Source organism: Dermacentor variabilis, chromosome 4 (genome assembly GCF_050947875.1).
Source record: "Dermacentor variabilis isolate Ectoservices chromosome 4, ASM5094787v1, whole genome shotgun sequence".
Lineage (NCBI taxonomy): Eukaryota > Metazoa > Arthropoda > Arachnida > Ixodida > Ixodidae > Dermacentor > Dermacentor variabilis.
In genome coordinates, this window is record NC_134571.1 from 81,615,212 (window position 1) to 81,631,648 (window position 16,437).

The 16,437-nt window shown below is 43.2% G+C and overlaps 1 protein-coding gene across 1 annotated transcript in view; it reads left to right on the top strand.

The window, feature by feature from the left end:
- Nucleotides 1-16,437, top strand: part of LOC142579413 (guanylate cyclase soluble subunit beta-1-like) — a 211,856-nt gene that overhangs the window by 166,571 nt on the left and 28,848 nt on the right. The window contains exon 7 of the mRNA XM_075689567.1: nucleotides 14,436-14,636. Within this exon, the coding sequence (XP_075545682.1) occupies nucleotides 14,436-14,636 (201 nt within the window). The remainder of the gene's footprint in view (nucleotides 1-14,435; nucleotides 14,637-16,437) is intronic.

Here is a 16,437-nt window from a genome sequence, read left to right on the forward strand (position 1 = left end):
TTTAATGTCGCGTGTCACCCTGCTTACGGTAAGAATGAGCGTTTTGCTATTCTGGAAACGTAATTTACAATGCAGTTTAACTTGCTTTTCCTCCTTGCTGTCCCTTTGCAAAAGAGCACTTTTGGGAAGGGCTGTGTCACGTTTACCGATCGTTGAAGCGCAGTCGCCGAAATTGCTTTGGACTAACTGTCGCTTTTGCGTGCGCATCCCCGGTTTTGTCCACTTTCCTTTCTCCTCAAACGGCCACAAACGCCCACAAACGCGAGGAATGTTTGTCTATCAAAATGCATTGTGAGCAGTGTATGACGTAGCAAGAGAACATAGCGATGAATTTCGTTCCCGTTAAGAGGAAGCTTTAGCTCGGGTGCTCCTATCTAAATGCACGGGAAAGGAGAATTCGTTTTTCTCGACAACCACTGCACCAAACTTAAGGAGATTTGTTGCATTGAAAAGAAAAACTTAATATCTAGTGACTGTTGGTTTCGAATTTTTTATTTAGGTCGTCAATGTTTTGTTAAAATTTGGCAAATATCGCAAATTTTCAAAAAACGAAACCATCAAGTTTAACACTCTGTAAGTCAGCAACAAAAAATGACATCACAATTCTGTGAATTGCATCTAATAGTACATCTAAAGCGGACAAAATTCATATGTTACACATGAATCTCAAGAAATTTTGTAATATCGAAATACAGCTTTTGCAGAACCCTTGTACACAACGTAACAAATTCAGGTAAAATATAGAATGACAAACTGATTTTGTCCGCTTTGAATGATCTAACGGATGCCGTTTACAGAACTGCGATATCTGTCCTTGATGCAGAGCTATTAACTTGTAAACTTCGTGCGTCTATCTTATTTTCGAACTTCCGAATTTTTGAAAATTCTTTTTCAGCACATTCAGGCCCTAAATCGAAATTCCGCTTTCAACAGTCACTAGAAGTTAACTTTCTCTCTCAAATGCAACAAATTTCATTAAAATCGGTCTAGCGGTCATCTCGGAAAAGCGTTTTTTGCGTTACATGCATTTTAATAGGCCGCGTCGGAGTTGGGCCCGAGCTAAAGCTCACTCTTAAGAGGAAGCTTTAGCTCGGGCCCAACTCCGACGCGGCCTATTCAAATACATGTAAAACGCAAAAACGTTTTTATGAGATAACCCCTGGACCGATTTTGATGAAATTTCTCGCATTTGAAAGAGAAAGTTAAATTCTAGTGACTGTTGGAAGCGGAATTTCGATTTAGAGCTTGAATTTTCTTAAAACGATTTTCAAATATTTGACCGTTTGAAAAAAATAGAAGCACGAAGTTTATAAATTCATAGCTCTGCATCAAGAACAGATATCGCGGTTCTGTAAACGGCATCCATTAGATCATTCAAAGCGGACAAATTCAATATGTCATCTTACATCTTACTTGAATTTGTTACGTTGGTTACAACGGTTTTGCAAAAGTTGTATTTCTCTATTATTAAATTTTTTTATATTCATGTGTAACATATCAATTTTGTCCGCTTTAGATGTACTATTAGATGCAATTCACAGAATTGTATTATCATTTTTAGTGGTTAAGCTACAGACTTGTAAACTTGATAGTTTCGTTTTTTGAAAATTTTCGATTTTTGCCGATTTTTAACAAAACATTGACAATCTAACTCAAGAATTCGAAACCAACAGTCACTAGATTTTAAGTTTGTCTTTTAAATGCAACAAATCTCGTCAAATTTGGTGCAGTGGTTGCCGAGAAAAACGAATTCTCCTTTTACATGTATTTAGTTAGGAGCACTTGAGCTAAAGCTTCCTCTTAAGATGGTGCCCGAAAGTCTGGCGTGTGAGGAGTGCGAAAGTGCCACAGATCTGATCGACTTTAAGCGCTGACAATGCGAGTCTTTTTTACAATTCAATGTTCCTCAGCCAAATGTGATTGGCTCGTGCGACACCTCGTTTCCACGAACTCGACCTGCACTAGACGGCGTGGGGACTGATCTGAAAAAAAAAATAACGTTTATTTGAAAGAAATGACATTTGCATTATCGAGCTACGGCAGCCGTAAGAATGTCTCATGTTGGCAAAATATTTATTTTTCGGGGCGTCTGCTAACGTCCTTCTGAGAATGCGAGTGATACCGCAACTACAGTGCTAGCTTGGCGACATTCTCGAGCACCTCGATCGATGGGGCAGTTACGGAAGTCATTACGTTCCTCGGCGGCAGCTTTATATCAAGAGTCTGGGCGGCCCGATGTCGCCACCCAACTGTCACGCAAGAAAATTGGAACAGGAGCTCTCAACCTATACTGCTAAGTTACAATGTTAAACAAAAAACACAGCAGTAACATGTGGCTGTAGTGCTTTATAGTTCTGCGCTAAATAAAGAAAGAAAGCTGCACACCATAACGTTTCATTACAGCAGTGCGTTCTCGCAGAGAGTAAAAAAATGTACCCGCCATGATAGCCCATCGACTATGGCAGTGTGCTGCTGAGATCGAGGTTGCGCGTTCGATCCCGTCAGCGCCAGCCACATTTCGATGGGATCGAAATGCAAAAGCGCACGTGTAATTATATTTAGATTCACGTTAAAGAACCACATGCAGGTGGCCAAGTTCATTCGGAGTCCCTCACTGCGGGCTTACTGTCGTGTACAATACTTTTTTAAAGCCTCACGGCTAAGGGCACCACGCGACAAATCAGCATCCTTAGATATGCAAAGAAATGTTTACCTAATTCTAATAATCAGATCGTGGTTATGGCACGTAAAGCCCCAGAATTTAATTAGGTAAACATTTGTTTGCATATCTAAGGATGCTGATTTGTCGAGTGGTGCCCTTAGCTGTGAGGCTAAGGGCACCGCGATAGCGCGCTTTGACCAAAGACAGAGGAACTTATTTTACAATACCGCCATCACAAGCCATCGCAGCAGAGGGCGACGAGGGCACTGTTGCGGTTTTTGAGGGCGACAGAATTGGATAGGCGGCTGTAGCCTGAACTGATGTTGATAGTGCGGCAAGTGTCACTGTGCTGTGCGATGACAGTATTCGGTGCCAGTGACCGATTGTGATTGTGTGTCTACGCTCCTTCCTTTCCTTATCTCTACTTTGTTACCACTTTACCTCCCCCTCCCCTCTCTCCCCAGTGTAGGGTAGCCAACCGGATCTTTTTCTCTGGTTAACCTCCCTGCCTTTCCCCTTTCCTCTCTCTCTCTCTCTCTCTCTCTCTCTCTTGTACACGACAGTGAGCTCAAACTGCAGCTGCAACGATGAGAACAGCCGTAATTGAAAACTCCGTAATTGCTCAGACCTCGCGGTGCAAGCCGAAAATACGGCACGAGATTTCGGTCGCGATGGCTATTAGAGTTTATTTCGCGCATAATTTTGCGTCGTCCATTAGAGCTATAACTACGTTTATTCGCCACAAAAAAAATTACAAGACCGAAACCTGCATTTTCCCCCATCAATGATTCAGTTTTACTCCTTAAACGAAAGCTAACGAGAAAACTCATTTGAGCTGTGTTAGTAAATCACGCTTATACAATACCCAGGAAAGCAGCTCTTACATCGAGCACAGGTCTGGAAATCCAGAAAAGGCGCTAAAATTAAATACAGGCCGCGACGCTGTCTTGAAGTTTCCACATGCACAAGCTCGTCCAGACGTCAGTGATTTCGATGGTATCTAATCGGGTCTATCTTCTTCGGTAAAAATGGACTACGCTTTGTTCTAAAAGCGCCACACACTGAGCTTGGCAAGTTCCAAGAAGTTTTACTGAGCTACAACGGCCGGAATAGGAGAGAATACTTTTAAATCCGTGACGTCACACTGACGTGTACCGTCGCGGGAGTATTGACCTTCATTTGGCCTTCATTTTTCATTGCAGTAATGAGTCTTTTACCACACAATTGCCGCAAGTAGGGTTTTTGTAGCACTACTTTATCAGTCTCAACTGATGAACTGTTTCGCTTTATTGTCTATTCAAGGATAATGTTGTTAGCCATGCGACAAAGCAAACAACCTTAACAATGCAACAAAACGAATTTTGCTATGTATGTGTAAGTTTTGTTGACACTCTGTCACCCAGCTACTTTTTCGCTTACATCGCCTTAGCGCACGTCATCTCTGCTGGCTGCGTCGACTACAGGGCAGCTTATATCACTCTGTAAATCAGTATCGCTTGAGCCAAACATCACTGTCCAGAAAAATAAAACAGTGAATGGCGCGAAGTTTTGGGGCATCTCCGCCACAAGCAACGAGAGACTGTAACTTACGAAGAACATTGACAACGCTGCAGAGAGCAAGTGGTATCAATATGACACGCTTCCAGTAAACAGAACGCCCTAACATTGCGGACAGTGCTAGCCTAAATACAGAAGATAAAAAAAAGTATACAACAGAAGTGAGTGCGTAAAGGAAAAGGAAGACGAAAGATGAGACGGTTCATTAGGCTTTTCCTGATATTCCATCAGCGAGTGGAGAAGATAACTAAACCCACACGAGAGCAATATATGAGACGGCAAAGCTCTGCTTGCCTAACGGGCGCTCCCGGAGCTCCTAATCAACCTTCATCACGATATTCTGCGTTGCGAGCAAGAGGAAAACCGTGGAAGTGCTGTGTCGCACTCTTCTCAAACCCCAGAGGTGTGATATTTTTTATTGGACGTGACATGCATTTTATCCGAGATATAGGGAAACTAAACTTTGCAACCAAGTATAAACAGCGTTTCTTTTGCTTATTCACTTCCATTTTTGACGGTAAACAATAAGTTTTCTTTTTAACGACGCATTTTGGCGTCAAAGTCATTCGCAAGACATCACCGTCATACTTTTGCTTTTATGAAGTCATTTGAGCGTGCTCTTGAAGTCCCGAAAACTTATAAGAAGCCTCTAGAGACACCGTTCAAAGATTCAAGATGGTGGCAGCGAAGATAAATTGCACTTTTCATTGTCCCGGGCGATATAGGCTAATCGTTTCGGTACGGGGGCTTGCGGGACAACATACGGCCTCGCATCCCGGATAACGGGAGAAGCGAACGCTCTTGTTGACGTCTAATATAAAACATGCAAGGCAGTTGCACACACCAAACGCAAAAAAAAACCACCCACAAAAGACACCTTTTCTCTTTTGCAATAATGATTCAGTGACTGAGCTAAGGTGATTTGAGATTCTTCTAGGCATGGTCGCAAAATTTGAAACGCAAGAAAAAAATGGATAAGTGCGCTCTTAGGCTTTAATCAGATTTGTCTCGGCTCTAAAGGTCGTGTCACAAAATATATGCCGCTGTGAAAGTGTCCACTCGTGTTTAGCTGCTGCTCGTGCGGTGTAGACGTTTTCTGGCTGCTTTCTCAGGTTCAAAAATTACCCTCGTTACCTGAACCCTTTATAGACGCTCAACGCCTAGTGGCCAATGGCATTTTTTTTTCTTTTTACATTCCTTGGTCCACTGAGCAACTTTTTGATTATTCGGACAGCCAGCCCTCTTCAGCGTTTCTATTTTCTGAGTCTTATGATTTAATGTATGGCAAGATTTACATTTCACGCCGCATATGTTATAAGTCTTTAGCTAAGCCTTATGGTTAAGAAGAACATACAATAAAAGCAGTAAAAAAACACTGAAGAGATTCCTTTCGACTTATTCTGCTGTAGAGACTGTCTCTAGGCAATGCGTTGGCAATCCTATGATTTGCTCGCACACGGATTCAGCTCTCCGAAATAATGGATCTATCGGAAAGAACACAGTAGCTGGTCATAAAATAACTATTTGGACACTTTGTAACTTGTGACGAGGGTGCTATTACGTTACAGTGCAAGTCGACATCGTCTACGACGTCTCTTGGGAGATCGACTGAGCGAAGAACCACGAAGTACTAATACTTATTATCTACTCGGTCGGAGGACTTAGCCGGAATAATAAATGCTCTACTAATTGCCTCGGCCTGGGCATATTGAAGCACATATCACGTGAAGGTCAAGGATGAGACGACAGACTGCCCTGGGACCACGATAATGTGGATCCGGCATGCAATATTGGGTTGATTGTTTTGCAACCTTCTTTTCAGTTATTTTTTGTTCTTAGTTCCCACTTTGTTCTGAGAAAGGTAATAAGGGAAATTAAGGAAGTGGTTGGCATGGCTACATTATCTCCTCAAGCAAAAGTACCATCTATCGGAAAGATACACGCTTACTGTTTTCTCCTACGACACAAGTCACGCATAAAGATATACTTATTTCTACCTTATATATAGCACGTAAAAATACTAAACATCGTGCTCATAGTTCTTGTTAACCGTATTTTTGTCCGATCTTCGAGAATGTTGCAGCGCCTGCTCTGGTTGCCGCAAGACTCACCAGTTCCTGAATTCTATGTAAAAAAAGTTTCTTTATTCAGATACCCTAAATGCCCTTATGGGCATTACATAGGGGGGGGGGGGGGCGGCTAACAACAGGATATGTCAAACACAATTAGGGGGGGGGAAGGCAATATAGAACACCGTGGTAAAGATCACCGAATACAACAAGAAAATATAAAAAGAAAAAAAGGAAAGAGAATTGCATACATGATGAAAACAACAACAACAACAACACTCCGTACAAAGCATGTAGATACACTTACAATGCGTCAAAGGCATAAAATTCTGCTTTTACCCAACATGCGTAAAACTGCGCTTCAAATTACTAACAAATGAGTCATGATAACGTATAGAAGCAATTTCTTTTGGCAGCTTATTCCAGTGATGAATAGCTAGAAAGAGCGGTGATTGTCGCAGGAGATTCGTACGTGCAAACATGGGACGCACTTTGAAGGGATGGTCGAGGCGGGGAAAAATTTTTTGTGGGGGTTTGATATGGGATGCTGTAAAGGATGACGGGGTATGATACAATCTGTGGAAGTGGGAAAGCAGTGCTAACAGTCGTCGTGTTTCTAGAGACGGTAATTGGAGGGACTCTTTGATAGCCGTGATGCTGGATGTTCTAGAGTATGTTTTAGTGATGAAGCGTGCTGCTTTATTTTGTAAAGATTCCAGCTTGTTTATTAGGTAAGTCTGATTTGGATTCCATATTATGGAAGCGTATTCAATCTTTGAGTGAACTAGAGCTGTGTAAGCTAATAATTTAGTTGACTCATTTGCTAAATACAAATTTCGCCTAATGAATCCATGTGTTTTATTTGCTTTCGAAATTGTTTCATCAATGTGATCATTCCATGTAAGGTTAGAAGTTAAATGGACTCCCAAGTATTTTAATGTAGACACATTCTCTATGCATATGCTGTTCATAAAATATGAACTTAAGTGAACGTTACTGGCTCTGCTAAATGTCATTGTTTTAGTTTTAGAAACATTAATTTCCATTTGCCATTGCTCGCACCAAAGTGAAATTTTGTAGGTCGGCCTGTAAAATATTAGTGTCTTCAGAGGTGATAATTTGTCTGTAAAGAACGCAGTCATCTGCAAACAATCGAACTGTTGAGGTCAGGTTGTTACTGATGTCATTAATGTAAATTAAGAATAAGATTGGGCCAAGTACGGATCCCTGAGGAACGCCAGATTTAACTTGTGCTAAAGCGGAAAAGTGATCATTTACGGAAACAAATTGGTAGCGATTGGTTAAAAAACTTGAGATCCAATTTATAATTTTACCATGTATGTTAAGCCGGCTAAGTTTCATCATTAAGCGAGAATGGGGAACTTTATCGAATGCTTTCTTGAAGTTGCAGTTATTCTGGCGGTCCACGTTTCTTTCCTCTAATTACACTTTCGAAATGTGTACCCTCACAATTCCAGATGAAATATTACGATACATTTGTAAAAGTCCTTTATTTTTTACAACATTTTCACATATTTGTCTCACCGTAATCACTTTATTTTTATCTTGCTGCCGTGGCTCTTGAGTATGTGTTGGTGTGCGCTGTGTGTCCCATCATCGAGGAACGTCATTTGTACTACCACACAAAAATTCGATTTTCTTTAACTGTTCAGGAATATTCGCTTTTGTTGTGTGCATGTGAACTTTAGAAAGGTTGCCACTATCGTTATTTTTGCATTCTTTGACTGGACTTTCTTTTCGAGCATATCTATGAATTCAGTATCTAAGAATATCTAGTAGAAGAGCAACCGGCGACATCTAACTGGGACCACCCATCTCATGAATATAGTTAATAAATAAAAGGCATCGCGCACACGGTGAGGCTCGTGTATGTAAATTTCTAGTGTCAAAGCCAAAAAGGATGTATAGGAGAATGCACTTTTATTGTTCCTGAAGGACACCGAAACACGATGGTACAGCGACGAGGTAAGCGCTAGAAACACGAATGCATTATGCAGCCGATTTCAAAGATTTCGCCCGTAAGCTCCACTTAAGTGCCTATAACTTGTGGACAGCTTCCTGTGGCAACCGGGGCCATGCGCTTACAAGTAAGATAGCTTTTACAAGCGCTTCCAAGAACTCAGTCGCGTTAGCTTAGGCAAGTATTCTAACAGAAAGCATAAACATCTTGTTTACTGCAGTTACTATAATAAATAAAGCAAAGTACACCATCCGGTGTCAAATATTGGTCTTCCTTTTTTTTCGTTTTCCTCTTCCACGTTTTGACAAATGCAAAACCACACGTCGAAGCTGCGCTGATTTGTCCTCCTCCACCCTGTACCTGCCCCAAGGAACCAAAAAGCGCTGTCAAACTCTGTCGGACTTTTTGGTGCAGTAAGCGCGTGCAGAAGCTCCGGCCCTGCATCTATCACTTCACAAACACAGAAAGTGACGTGGCAGTAAACAAAAAAAAAACTGCAGAAATTCTGAGAATTGTCAACTAAAGCGTAAGCATTGTTTGGCTCGGCTGTGGCTTCGTTCTTGCTTAGTGTTGCTTACTTGCCTTTCCTGGCTTATGCACGTCTACCCATGGCCTTTGCGGTGGCAAAGAATGCTTCAATGCAATTGTAACAATTGAGCCGGAACGCTGGTAACGAGCGCGCTTTGACGGAGCAGAGCGGTCGAAAGCAAACACCAGCCGCCGCAGTAGCGCGTGACGCGTTGCGTGAGGGGACAGTGCATCGTCGCGATCAAGGAGGTCTTACGAAAAATTCTGGAGTGGCAACTCCCGCAAATTCTTACCAGCAGAGGTGAAGCCAGCGCTTTCCCTTACTTCTTGGTGAAAAGCGTGCTGAACAAGGCGGAGAATAGTGGCAGTGTAGCATCTCTTGCTCTGTGATAACAAATTCTGGAGTGATTGATAAATAAAAAGCTTCTATTTTCGGTCTAGAATATTACCATTGGCTTAGTCGTCATATGGCGATCTCCCGTAACAAGTTGTCAAGCGGTTAAAAGTGACACAGGCAGACACATCAAGAATCATCTGCATGGCAAAATTGGCCGTTTCGAAATTGCTGAAAGCGAAAACGCTTCCTCTACTTCGCCACCTCCCAACGTTAATCGATTCCCTTAGTAACATGGCGGCGGCCGCCTTCAATTGCAGGGCACCATCTCCGCTCCAGAATTATTTTTTTAAGCCTCCTTGGTCGCGATGACATGTCACCTTCACGGAGTCGTGCTCCCTAAATGGCTGCAGAAAATAGCGCCTCTTCCTCTTCACAAACACATTCTCTCTCTCTCTCTCTCTCTCTCTCTCTCTCTCTCTCTCTATATATATATATATATATATATATATATATATATATATATATATATATATTATATATTATATATATATATATATATATATATATATATATATATATATATCTTTCTCTCTATCGCTCTCGCATGCGCGCGTTCCTTGTCCACACCAGCTCTCGCCTGCGTTCTGACTGCGCGTCGGTGAGGCCATCGCCTGGCAAGGCCCAATGGAAACGCGTCAAGCGTCTCGACGAGCTCGCTTGCCCACGAGGTGTTCATAAGTCAAAGGACGCTCGGCAACGTTCAATTGGACGTTGAGCCACCCGAAAATCTCAAGTAGAGCCCCACGAAAAGTTCAAGTTGGCGCATCCCCAAATTTGAGTTGGACCACCCCCAGATTTTAACTTGTCCCAGACCCGTATATATGCTGGCCCACCCCCAAATTTAAGTTGGCCCGCCCCTAAATGTCAAGTTGGCCTGCCCCCAAATTTAACTTGGCCTACACCCCAGATTCCAAGTTGGCCCAGCCCCAAAGTTTCGTGCCACTGCTCGCGCCTTCGTCGTCGTTGTCTTCTTCCACAGCTGGCTGGCTCTAGCGATCGCCTCTATCGAAAGTGAACGGACGGACAGTTTTCTGGTTGGGTAACCATAGAAATGCCTACGCATTAAAAAAAAAAAAGATACGGCACTTTCGCCATAAAGGTGAAGCACTGAATCCGCTAGCAACATGTTAGAATATTACACGAAATGTAAGACTTGTAGCTGTAGTGGCAGTGTGTGCTGAAGTAAACGTACGCTGACCAAGTAAATAAGATCTTTTGTGCCCAGGGGTCTTCTGTTTTAATCCTGCCATCGGACAATTTATGTTTGTTAATTAAAACCAACGTCTTCCTTAGCAGCTTTATCACCACTTCTCTATATCGGGTATGTTTCAAACCTTTTTTCTCCTGGGCCGATACCCAAGGTAGTGCAAAGCCGCATCAATAAAATTACATATTTCCAGGTTTAAGCTCTGTTATTCTCTTGCACTCTTGATAGTTGAGTCTGAGAAGATTTAAGATAAAGGACTTGCTCCGTCGGTGTTTTGTTTCATGACATTTGTTTGTTGGCTGACATTCTAAACATCTTAAGGAATAATTTTGTCAAGAATGTAAGACCTGGTATGAGCAACTTGAGCGATAGAATGGTGCGGTACTATAACACAGCAAGGCATATAGCATACATATAGCTACATGTATACCTGACCACACGAGCGGTTTTAGACAACGCGGCTACGACGACCGCGAAAATTAGCCTCGAGTGTCCATATAATTGCTATTCTCATAATGCGGAAGTAATATGGTAATGCTGCCTAAAACATGGGGAAGAAAAATGCAGAGTGGCCCGTATATTTTTACCACCACTCTCCGTCATTGTGTTGGGCATTTTCCGGACGCTGCTAGCCTCCCACGCCATGTGACGGATCCCAGCGATCGCAGCATGGCAGCATTTGAGCAGTGTTCTATTAACGCGACATCTTTGAGGGCCCCGTGTCGAAAAAAATCCTATGTCGGCGTCGGACGTAGCTTGGCGAAAAATCATACTGTGCCACAACCACGCCGGCCCTCCGCGTGGCGCAGATGCGTTAATGAATTGAACTCCTCAAAGTAAAATACGTCAGACAAATCGTAAAGTACACGTAAACACAATATACAGACATGATAGCGTCGGAATTCAATTTAAGTATACCCGAAAACGTGCTTCTGTTAAGCAGAAACTGAAACATAGGCCCCTTTTCTTAGCGGCGCGGCCCGCTCGGTTCCTCGCAGCAACACCATCGTGCTCGGCTCCGCGCATGCGCAAGAAAGCTGCGGTTGCCGGGAAGCGTGACAAGCAGTCAGGGACCTTTGAAATCTATCGCGTTCCGCTCTTCAAGGCGAAGCTTAAACGTCTTCTAAATTTTTTTCATTCAAGTGGCTGTGCACCTGAAAGTTATTTACGATGACGGCGACTTTCCATTACCCTTGCAAGTGGTTCGGTCAGGAAAATTTATCACTCCGCACGTTCTGTCAATGCTTCACTGCGCACCAACGGCGTTTCCACGCGCGAGCACGCAAGTGAGGCTGCCGCGTCGGGCTGCAAACAAAAATAAAAAGCAAAAAAAAACTACCACGAGCAAATTCATCTAAAACAGCGAATTCGCAACTGTATAACACAGTTGCTTTGTTTCTAAGGATTAAAACCTTTTTTCTTCATTCAATATTGAGTCTATGTTAAGAACAGAATCGCAGAAATGCGGTCAAAAGACATCAAACTATTTGCAAGTGCAAAGGCAGCCGCTGCAAAAGGTCTCTCTTGCTTTCACAGCGTTGCACCTGATGTATGAAGGGAGGTATAGAAGTACGAATAATATATTTGACGGTGCCCCTTGTACGTGTGTGACTGTGTCGCTGTGCTCACTACTCCCTGTGTCATTAGTACATACACCTGGCAGTTCTTTTATTGTTTCATTGAGTCCGTCATTGCTGTCACTTGTTTGTTAATCAGATACGTGTTGTCACTTGTTTGCTGTTACTTGTACATATGTATATTTGCTTACTGTAATAAGTGCCACCAGAGTGAAAAAAATTGAGAAGTTAATAGCGTCACACAGCTGGGCGAGTTGGTATGGATGCAATGATACAAACTGCACGACAAAACAGGACACAGATAGAGAAGTAGTTGTCGCCTGTTTTCTGGCGGTGGCTATTCTTTTTTTCCCTGAGCTATTAACATAATTAAAAAATAGAAAAATAAAGAACTTTCGCAGATGTATGGCAATCCAAGAAACTCGCACAGCAAGGACAACGAATCCGTATAAGGGAGTTGTCACACCTTTTGGAAATCCTGGGTACTTGTTTTTGCAGCTCAATACTTTGCAATGTCTTGACTTCACCCGGCGCAATTATTTCGCCATACCCGAACCTTTTCAAGTGCTTCACTACATTTCAACTTAGCACTCATATGTTTATATATAGCCTCCATTACATCCGGTTCCCGTTCCTGTAGGGCTACGTAGGCTAGCTGTTGGCAAGGCTACGTCCGGCTGCACGTTCTCAGCGACGTCCTAGTCATACGGCCTCTTCGGGGATCCGACGCAGGCTGACTTCCTGGCTGCCCTTTGGTTGACATATTGAATGTCAATCAAATGTCAATTTGATTGAATGACGGACCCAGTCAAGCCTTTTCAGACTTTTTGTCCGTGTTCCAAACATTTGACAGAGGTTGAATAAAGCTGAATTGAATTGAATTGAATTTGATACCGACCACGCCTCCGCATGCCACTGGCGGATATCACCCCCGCCGTCGAACGAAAGCCGTTATGAACCTTTTTAAGTGGGAGCTTTAGCTCGGGGGCGTCTATCTGAATACATGGGAAAGAAAAAATCGCTTTTCTCGGCAACCTGTCCATATAATTTTATGACGTTTGTTACGTTTAAAAGAAAAAGTTAGAATATAGTGACCGTTCCAAGCGATTTGTTCTTCATTTAAGTCGTCGATTTCTTTATATTTGTTGGCAAGTGCAAAATTTAGAAAAACGAAACTATCAAGTTTGCAGCTCTGTAACTGAACAATGAAAAACTGTATGAAGATTTTGTATCTTGCACTTAATAACAAATCTAAAGCGAACAAATTGATATGTTATACACACTGGTGAATTGTACTACTAAATTGCGGATAGGGCTTTTCTAAAACCCTCATGAACAGTGTAACAATGTCATATAAAATATAAATTGGCTCGTCAAGCGCTCTAACAGATGAAGTTTACAGAACTGAGATATTTGTTTTTGGTGGAGGGTTATTGATTTCTAAAATTTGTGCTATTATTTTTTCATACTTCAGAATCTTTGCGAATCATTGTAAACAAAATTCAGGTCCTAAATTAAGATTCCGCTTCCCACAGTCACTACAATTTAGCTTTCTCTTACATGCAACAAATTTCATTAATATCAGTCCAGGCGTTACTATAATAAATGTCGCAGCTTCGCCGAAAGTCGAGGCACCGATTGCGGTAGCAAATTATTAGACAGCTATATCAAGCAAGGATAGTAGTTCTATCGGGTGTTTAAACTTGTAAACATTTGCTTACTAAATAAATTACCAAGCATGGTACCACGCGCGCACAAGCAAATGTGAACACACCTCAATTAACGACCGCGGCACACTCGCTTTCAAAACGGTGCTAGCGCGAGGGAGAGCGGCAGCCGCAGCGAGTGAATTGACCTTCGCGCTGGCCTCTAGCTTCAGCGCGAACTAGGCGGCGAGAACAACGCCCACGAAGCCATCCGCCCTCGGCGCACCTACAACCGGTACCGACCACAGATCGCTTTCAAAAAAGGGTCCGTGCGGCCACGCTCAGCCGCACCGTACGCTACTTTGCGCGCGACGGAAGACGGCGCGCTTCCTCCCCGCCGCCTTCCATTATGCGCGCGAGATGGAACCACGGCCAGTCTCGGCTTACCTTTGCACGCTCTCAAACGCACTTACAGCAAAGGGCGCGCGGCCGGGATGTTATCGCACTTGGACTTTAGAGTGAACATCACGGCGACGGCGACGGGTGAAGTGCGCCTAGAATGCACATATAATTGCTATCTCCATAAAAGTATTTCTACGGTTTACATGTACTTCAATAGGAGGCATCAGAGTTGGGCCCGAGCTAAAGCTTCTTCGTAAGAGCTTCGCTGGAAAGAAAGACAAAGGGAGAAAAAAATTAATCGCTGGAAAACGCAGGCCCAAATCAAATTGTGTCACGACAAAAGCGTATTTTATGTCGATCAGGCCAGATCAAAGCGCACCTATGCATGGCACCAACCCACTGCTTGCAGGGCCTTGTGCGGCTGACGCGATCGATGTGGCAGCGCGGTAAGCCCGTCCGCTTCACCGACATGTTTAGCATCTGCCGGCCCGTGATCGAGTGCAGCTTCGAGAGCATCCTCGGCTTCCTCAACCAGGTCTACGTGGTCACCGCCAAAGACGGGGTGCTCGAGAGGGATCGCAAGTTCCCGCAACCAAAGCCAGCCCCCTCCGTAAGTGGTTTTATTCTACTCGTCTTTAGAGCCCTTTGCCAAGTGTAGGGTAGCCAACCGTGTTCAGCCTGGTTAACCTCTCAGACTTTCCCTTATCACGAATAACAGCCCGAAAAAACAAGGACGAGGAGGCGACACGCACATGCGCTTCTCACTTATGTGTGCATCACGGACGTGTCGCCTCTTCGTCCTGATCTTCTCGCGATGTTATTCGTTCGATGTCAATCAGACCCAATTCACCCACCAACAAGCCTTTCTCTTATCACCTCTCTCTCTCTCTCTTTCTCTCTCTCTCTTTCTATCTATCTATCTATCTATCTATCTATCTATCTATCTATCTATCTATCTATCTATCTATCTATCTATCTATCTATCTATCTATCTATCTATCTATCTATCTCGGTGAGTGGCGGACGCGGCGGGCGATTCAGTGAGTCACTGCTGCACCAAATCTACAACAGCGTGGGAATTTATGTGTAAAATGGCGCGAATCAAGGCTCCGTGCAGTTGTAGGTTTGCGGAATGCAGGTTATTTTGTCGGTCCTGCTTCACCAAACACCCAATGGGCTAGCTTCGAAACACATTTTCCGCGATAGCGTTAAGGGCCCCGTGTCACAGAAAATCCGGTGTTGGCGCCGGCGTCCCCATGTGCGAAAATTCCCGTATATATTTAGAAAAATTTATACGCCACGCCTTGCTATATGACATGCAGTATATGCCTGTTATATTGCCACAGCATTCTACCGCTAAAGTTGCACATACCTTGTCTTATATTCTTGACCAAGTTATTCCTCAGAATTTTGAGAATGACAACCCAGAAACAAATGTCGTGAAACAGGACACCAACAGCGCAAGCCTGTTCTACCGAATCTTCTCAGACCAAACTAATTAAAGTTCGAAACAACAACAAAAACCTAAAAATTATGTAATTTTTGTGGCACGGTTGTGGGGGGCACTGCCTGCGGGATCGGCCCACGCAAGAGGCCGCGTTTCTACCAGAAAATTCGCCTTCGTGCATGGCGTTGGCTGCCAGCATTTCCCAGTAAACATTACGGTTATATAAACTGCAGTTGCCGGGAAGCGTGAGAAGTAGTCAGGGGTCTTTGAATGCTATCGCGTTCAACTCGTAAGCGTCCTCCAAATTTTGCGATACCAATTACATGGACACTCCAAGCTAATTTTCGCCGTAGTCGTCGCCAGGTTCCGCATATATTTAGGTATATGTATACTATATACCATGCCCTGCTATATTACATGCAGTATGTGCGGGTTATATAGCCACACAAGCTAAAATTTAGATCAACATTAAAAGCTCCCCGTGCAGTTTTCCAGATTTAAATACATGCTACATAAAAGTGTTTTTTCCGGGCGTGAAAGAAGCCCGCGAATGCACGCAAATTGCCGCGCGACTAGCCGCTCGAGGCACTTTGCGTGTATTCGCGGGCTTCTTTCACGCGCGGAAAAACACTTTTATGTAGACCTATTGAGCAACAGCAAGCTCTATCGGGAGTTTTTCATGTTGGCTTACAATTTTCACACTGATAATTTCCTTCTAACTATAATATTTGAGAAATTGATTGATTATTTATTAAGACACAGTATGCAATAAGGTGGAATGCAAAAACAATTACTCTGAGAAAGTTTAAGCGACGGCAAACAACAATACCTTGGTTCTGTCCAGCTACGTGACATGTGCATATTTTTAAATCTTGCTGCATGATAGTTGGGGCAAGCTGTATTTTCTCCAGTACGTACATTTATATTTAATAACTGCACCGACTGGAAGCACCGCGGCGCTCGG